The 7,732-nt window shown below is 38.7% G+C and overlaps 1 protein-coding gene across 1 annotated transcript; it reads left to right on the top strand.

Moving 5' to 3' along the window:
• The first annotated feature begins 472 nt into the window (after window positions 1–472).
• LOC116620162 (protein crumbs homolog 1-like) lies at window positions 473–7,168 on the top strand. The gene is made up of 5 exons (XM_032385809.2): window positions 473–533; window positions 1,535–1,845; window positions 2,631–2,745; window positions 3,511–3,630; window positions 5,317–7,168. Exons 1-5 carry the CDS (start codon window positions 473–475, stop codon window positions 5,973–5,975), a joined length of 1,266 nt encoding a protein of 421 aa, XP_032241700.2. The 3' UTR covers window positions 5,976–7,168.
• Window positions 7,169–7,732: the final 564 nt, after the last annotated feature.

Below are 7,732 nucleotides of genomic sequence, written 5' to 3'. Positions count from 1 at the left end.
TGACCATCGTTATTTATTTAAAATGCGGTGGTATCAGCAGTTATGACTGTGTGGGGTAATCTTCGATTAGCAGATTTTTATAAATTGTTTTGCTCGGTTAAACAGAAGTTTGAGCATAGGAGTATACGGGCATACCCCCCCCCCCCCCCCCCCCATCAGCTGGATCACTCTGGTATGTAGTCAAATCTGACAATAAATGTCCCGTGGAGATACTGCAAAGGCATAAAGATTTTTTTTGTTTTTTTTTTTTCGGGGATGGTCAGATTGTTATCAGAGAACCGTCATTTCCAGCTGCTTAGCAAGAGCCTATCAGAACGATCCTACTAACCACTTCAACCAATCAGCGTCAAGTGTTGGCTTCATCAATAATGAAGCACCTTTGGTCATCAGCTTGAAAGGCAGTTGCAACCCACAACGTTTCTACATTTTTAACAAAGATCATCGTGAGGATTTGGAAAATTGTGATTTCGCCATGAAAGTGAACAAACTAACCATTAGCTTGATGGCTTTTTTCTTGGAGAATGCCCTTTCAGGTAGAATACGTCGTTTATGTTTTTCTTGTTATGAGTTTTTAATCTTTTTTGTATTAGTCTAGTTAAATGCTTTTGAGATATTGATTAGAATTAGTGGTAAATATATTCTTGATCTCGATATCTCATATCAGCTTTAATCGGGCAACACACTGCAGCTATAAGACTTTGGTGATCTAAGAAGGTATCTAAGATGATAATCTAAAGAAATGAAGTAATTAGCTGCAACACAAAATAAAATTGAGTGCGCAAAGAAATCAAAGATTTGCTATCTATTTTATAAAACATTCCCAATGCAAGGAATGGTAAATTTGTTTAAAAGACTTGTGGCTGCTTTTTGTATTGATTAATTCTAGGAATAAAGTTGATAAGTTAACTGTTCACATGATTTCTACATTCACATAATTCTGTAGAAATGAGTCGAAACCCAATGTATTCCTTTGTAAGTAGAACTACCTTTTTTTTTAAATAGGTGTACAGGTCTTTGATCAGACGCAGTATAGTTGGACTCTCTTATTTGGTTCCGCGGTTCTTATTTTCTACTTTTTCTTAAATCAAAAATCAATTTACCACTGACTTCAGATTAGTCGAACCTCCAAGGAGAACAATAAATGTCTGCGAGTGTAGACAAAGGGGACAGATATGAATTAGAAAGATAATCTATTCAGGTTACAGGGGGTCCTAGATATCAGGGGTAATAAGCTCAAGCTTTGTATATTTTATTCTACCCCACTGACAATGTCTTTAGTACCCGCAGAAATTATTGAATTAACTCACAAATTGAATTAGCAACACCAAAAATTATTCTGTCATAACTGCCGAGCTATCCAGTTCAAGCCCGAAACTGACAAGGGACTAAAATCATCAGGTTATGAACAGGTGCAGTCCCTGGGCGCCCCGCGCATTTTGTACCACAGGTCCACCTTTAAAGCAAGCAGGATATAAATATCAGATTTATCGGGGGTCAACTTTAGTTTTATCCACATTTTAATCCTACTGACAAGATGTCAGTACACCGCCGATCGAATTAAGAAACAAATGTGACGCTCTCATAGATAACTGCCGGACTATCCAATTCAAGCCCGAGGTCGACGGAGCACTTCTACGTCATCAGCTTGTGAACGTCACAGTGGACACCGATACTCAGTGTATCCCGAAATGCTTCAACCACCAAGAATGCGTCTCGTACAACGTCGGCCCCTCGCCTGAAAAATCTGACAAGTTCGTTTGCCAGTTGAACAGGTTTGACCGGGTGCAGAAACTAGACGACTTCAAAGTAGAGATGCAAGGATTTCGATATGCAGACTTGAAAGAGGTAATTGCCTCAGGTTAAAGAGCTCCTCGCTAGACTGCTTGTGGCCCTTTTTAGGTGGACGTGAGTTAAAAACAGAAGCCCATATTTTTGCGTGTCGTTTTTATTCCGTTTTATTTTGGCACTTTCCCAAATTGTCGACAACACGGGGAGGGAATATAATGGATCTTTTCTGGAAACAAAATTTGTAATGTTCTCGAAAATGCCTTTAACACTCATCAATATTCAATAGGCATGTTGACCAATCGGATGTCGTTCTTCAGACACGTGAATAGGATTTATACCTAGCAATACACCCAACAAATCTAAAGCACGGGGAGGGAATTGAAATCCTCTCCAGGGAAATATTGGGGTAAAATAGAAAAACGATGACAGACTTACGAATATGGAAAATTATATAAAGCTATCATGACGTCATGAAGGATTATATAAAACCCTCGTGACGTAATGAAGCTTTATATAATGTTGCATCCAGCAGATTTGGCAAATAAACAACGACATACGCAAGACACAAACAGTAAACTACTTTATTATTTTTATTGTTCTACTAGTTTTTTTTTTTACCGAATTCCGGTAGTCTTATTAATGACAAAAGCTATTGTTGTTTTTTCCATCGCGATTGATCAACATGCCTATTGAATATTGATGATGTTTTAAGCCATTCAAAACTCTCGAAGATCGTGTTCTCGCGGATCTAAAATCCCTCGGGCTTCGTCCTCGGGATTTTACATCCGCGAAAACACTCCTCGTGTTTAAAATAGTACATAACTCTATGTGTTTTACTACAGAATCATTGTCGCATAAGCCCATGCCTTAATAACGGTACTTGTCAAGCGGGATTTGGGGACAGGAAGTACCGATGCATCTGTCTCACAGGAGTGACCGGAGAAAATTGCGAGACTGGTAAATGCACAAATCCTATCATCGCATTACCAATCACTATTAGAAATACATATCTTCATCGCTACTTGTTATCTTTGTAACACGGCAACAAGAGCGAGATCTTTGATCAATCGCCTCTAGGCTGATAAATAAATCAGACGTTTTGCGCCAAAGAGCTTTAAACAACAACTACGATAATGAATGAAAAAGTTCAACTAATTTGATAATATAATCAGTACCTGTAACTGCAAGAAAAAAGCGTGGTGAACATGCATTCTCTACTGTACCGTTATTGTACCAACTACAATGATACACTACTAGATATATTTCTGCCATGAAGCGGAGACTCAACTTATTGTTCGTATCTTTTCAATTTAAGTTCCGTTCTCCATTTCGTAGTGTCATTTTCTTGAGATTATTGGCTTCAAATCAATGTCCTCTATCTGGCTTGCGATCTACCAAGACGTTTACTAGCGTCCCTTTTGCGCCAAAACTAATTTTGACCAATCATAGAGGTGAGGGGCACAATAACGGCGCGCAACACAAGAATCCCATCGTGACCCCGGGAACTTTATCGTATGGCTCACCACTTTCTCTAAACTAAGGGGTGCCGCTGGGGGTTCCGCTATAAGCCCTAATTGTGCTTAATTGTGAAGTAGAATGTAATTTTATTTATCTTTGGACACAAAATTGGATTCCAGTGAACTATAGTTTGATTGTAAACGCTCAGTGTGTTTTTGATATAAATTACTGACTGAAATATATTTTGTTTTGCCTTTTCTTTAGTTACTAACAAATGCACTGGAAACCCGTGTGATCCAATCGGAGGAGAATGTACCAGCCAAATAGAAGGCTTCACTTGCAGGTGTAAACCTGGCTTTATCGGGAATGGCTCTACTTGCCATGGTAAGCTTTTGATAATGATGAGGATTGTGATGATGATGATGATTATTGTGCTGATGATAGTGGCAATAACAATGACAGTTATAATGATGATACAGATGATTGTCCTAAACAACAAAAGATGATGATGAATATGGCCATGTAATAAATAATAATGTTATTAAATAAAGTTGATACATAGACATATAGCTTTAATTTAAATCATATGGAACCTGAATTTCAAAATCTAAAATAAAAATACAAGAAAAACGTTTGATCCGTATGACTGGATTAGCAATTTTGGTTTTTCTCCTTAGCGGAGCGGAGCTCCATAGGTATAGAGAAATGGTATATAACTATGCCACTCAGTTTTTTTGGACATCGCGCGGCCGGGTACCCTTTGTGACGCTCGCCCGCATGCCCCGGGGAGCCAGCACAATTTGCAATAACTTCACAAAAAGTCTCACCAGTATAATCATTACATATGAAAACACTTTTGCACTATCCGAGAATGCTACTTTCTCTATAAAACCCCGACAGTTGCAGTAAAACTTACAATAATTTGACTTTTTGTCTTCTCTTTTTTCATTCACGGGAACCCTGCGTCTGTTATTTTTGCGCGCTTTTGCCCTGCAACGCCGGCGCAGCCGACACACACCGTATTTTTGCGAGCATTTCAATTTCGTAGCGAGAAAGAAAACAAAAAAAACCACAACAACAACAACAAGAAAGGCCTACAATGGGGGAACAAACGTTGGAGTTTGAAGAAGGAAGTAAGTAAGACTGTATTTTTAGCGTAAGTAAAATTGATTCGTTTGTTGTGTCAATTAAAAAATACTGCTGTGTAGATAACCTGCTTTAATGGCAAAAAAACTAAAAAAACCCTTAAAAACGCTTTATTATACATACGTATAATCAAACAGTCCAAGAAATGGCGTTTAAAAAGAAATTTCGATTTGATGGACTAAATTGATACCGAAGATATCTTAGAAGTCTAGAAGTAACCAATCAATTTGCAAACATTAGACAACAACTCCTGCTGCCTTCTATCATACTAACTCCATTTATCTGCCTGAAAATCTTGTTAGTGTCCCTACTACCTACCAAACTATCTTTTTTTGGTCCTTATAGTTCCTTTGTTGTGGCAACCATTATATCCACACTGAGTATTGCGTGGGTGATGACCAGTTCCAAGATGAAGACAGATGTCAATAATGGCTCTTCCTACTGAACAAGCGTCTGGATGCGGATACCTTTTCTGGCTGTGAACAGTTTTCGTTGTACCTTGTATAAACCTCCAGCCCTTGGAGCTCGGATGCGTTTGGGAGGTCGGATACGTACTCGGGAAGTACGTTTTCAGCGAGGCATGCCATGCTGTTTTTTCGTACTGGGCAACGTATCGATATAAATTTCAGTGCCATGTAATGTTATGATACATAAAATAAATTTTTTTCATCAGCTGCAGTGTTTTTTTATTGTTTTGCTAATCTTCTTGCATGGAAATTTTATATCTTGTTTGGCGGGCATTATTGGAAAATAGTGAGAAATATAGCGTCTACAGGAATTATTTGACATTATTCACTTTTTCCCATTATCACATTATTTCACTTGTATGATAAACGATGGCTCCGCTTTTAGGCAGTGCCTAAATCTATATATTAGTAATTTACTTACGTAATTCTGCAATAATTATTATCTTTAATTCTTAAGGACCTGGAACGTCAGCTGACCTACCGGGTCGAACGTGCAAGGATATACAGACCAACTACAACACCAGCACAACTGGCAACTACTTCATCGATGCTGATTGGTCAAAAGATACACAGGCATCCCAAGTCTACTGCGACATGGAGACAGACCGGGGGGGCTGGACACTAGTGTGGAGTTACAATTTTTTTGCACCGCTTGAATTCACGAGCAACGAAAATCGAGTAAAACCTAATCCAAGCAACATGGCTAAGTGGGGTCCGAAGTCAAGCACCACTCCGACCAGCGAGACTAACTATGGTGCTATGAATGATACCCTGTGGGGTTACATTGGCAAGGAGTTCCTTGTTAAGTCTAACATCAATAACTGGATATCCTGTATTCCACAGGGCGGTACACTCGGTCCAAGCTGGGATCACGGCCTTATAAGTTGTAGAATAGTGAAGGTGATTCCAGGAGCGAAATGCTCGAATGTGGTACCAGACAACACAGATGGAGACGCCTGTGGCTTCATGTTAAACCGCGGTAGCAACAAGTGCACTTTCTGGGAAACCTGTTCTACGGCACATTGGCCTATTCACGACCCGTGTTGCAACGCACAGTTAAACCAAGACCTGTTGGATGCCGTTAGCGAGCCTCGTGGGAGTATATTTCTTCGCTAATCGATATTCATTCGTCACACCCGATCAGGATGCCTCTTGTCGTCTTCGCCACAACACTTTGGATGATTTTGCTACTCTGCCTGGCTATTCCTGTAAATAGTAGTCAGCTTAGATATTTTGACAAACTAGAAAATCATTATACTCTATAGTTGGTGTTTTAAAATTGCAGTTGATAAATATTTATAGAGGTTTTTATATCATTCGATTGATTAAGGTAAAATGATTCCTGATACACTGGCACCTCTATATAACGGACACCCTCAGGACCGCGAAAAGTGTCCGTTATATAGAGGTGTCCGCTTAATGGAGGTCGACTTTTTCTCGATCAAATATGAGAGTAAACATATTTTTGTTGACTTTTACCTTTACATTTGTTGACTTTGAGTGCATAACTAGCTGAAGGGGGTAGGCTGGGGGTTCTAAACATGTGTGTGTATGCTAAAAACTTTGCTGGCTCCGCCTAAATCTATATATTACACTTTTTGGGCAATTGTCTTATTTCTCGAGACGCGATGGCCACATTATATAAGGCTACAGCATTTGGTGCATATCAACTAAAGCAACTAAAGCACTAGGTTAAGTACACGAAGTACACAAATTCAAGGAGTCACTAGAAAGAGACTGCGATTCCTATATACATATATATAGTTTGCTTGTCTTGTCCTGCTAATTATAGGAAATATAGAAAGTCATTTGAGCAAAAAGAAGAGACAGTCCCTCGTTTCCTTTGTCTTGGGCAAACATTCATTGTCATCACTATTTGTAATGCACATTTAGGGGGGGTTCTTAACGGAATTTATGACTTAGACATACATTTGACAACAACAAGACATGTTCTAAGGTTTAAGGCAATTTTATTGGAAACATTTCACAAAAAATCGCCACTTCAATCCACCCGTTTTACCTCTAAGAAGAACAGCCTTTTCGAAGCTACGAACAAGCTTCAAAACCATTGCGTGGGCTACCTGTGTTCCATACCAGCATTTTTCAGGGGAGGGGATGTCATAATTTTTAGATGTTTATTTGGAAATCATTTCGTGGAATGAAAACAATAAAAGATGCTGATGATTGGGGATCTTTTAAGCCCCACCCGTAGCTATATACTGTCATTAAAGTCAAAATATTCAACCAACTTTGCGCTCGCATCACAGTTGTAGGGTGACTTTTTAATTTTTCGTTGAATCTTTTGTAAGTATCGCTTGATTTTTCACTGGGCATGAAATCTCTATCACAGTCAAGCATGGTTAATTAACTATGAGTCATGCTAGCTTTTTTTTACTTGTACACAATTCTTGAACGCGCCCTTTTCTTTGTGTTTTGGTTTTGTTTTCTAATCGTCGAAGAAAAGTCAATTCCACTGACTGTATTTACCTCGGCAGATCATATGAATACTTTGCTCCGATTTCAAATGAATTTTGTTTTTCTTAGGCGATCTAACATTCATGGTTTATCAAATTCCTGAGCTATTCCTACCAAAATATGATGTGCATTGCGAATGATTTGCAGGATGATGAATTCCACTAACCTCTCCTGATCCATCAGAATTGGGTGCTAACACTGCGAAAAAATTTGGCAAACCTAAATAATAAACGAAAAAATATATTGATATTCTCCGCTGATAGTATAATTTTACTTTCCAAAGTAATAAACTCATAACTTCTCTGATGACCATCGTTATTTAAAATGCGGTGGTATCAGCAGTTATGACTGTGTGGGGTAATCTTCGATTAGCAGATTTTTATAAATTGTTTTGCTCG

Source organism: Nematostella vectensis, chromosome 7 (assembly GCF_932526225.1).
Source record: "Nematostella vectensis chromosome 7, jaNemVect1.1, whole genome shotgun sequence".
NCBI classification, from domain to species: domain Eukaryota; kingdom Metazoa; phylum Cnidaria; class Anthozoa; order Actiniaria; family Edwardsiidae; genus Nematostella; species Nematostella vectensis.
This window is presented reverse-complemented; position numbering and strand designations above follow the sequence as displayed.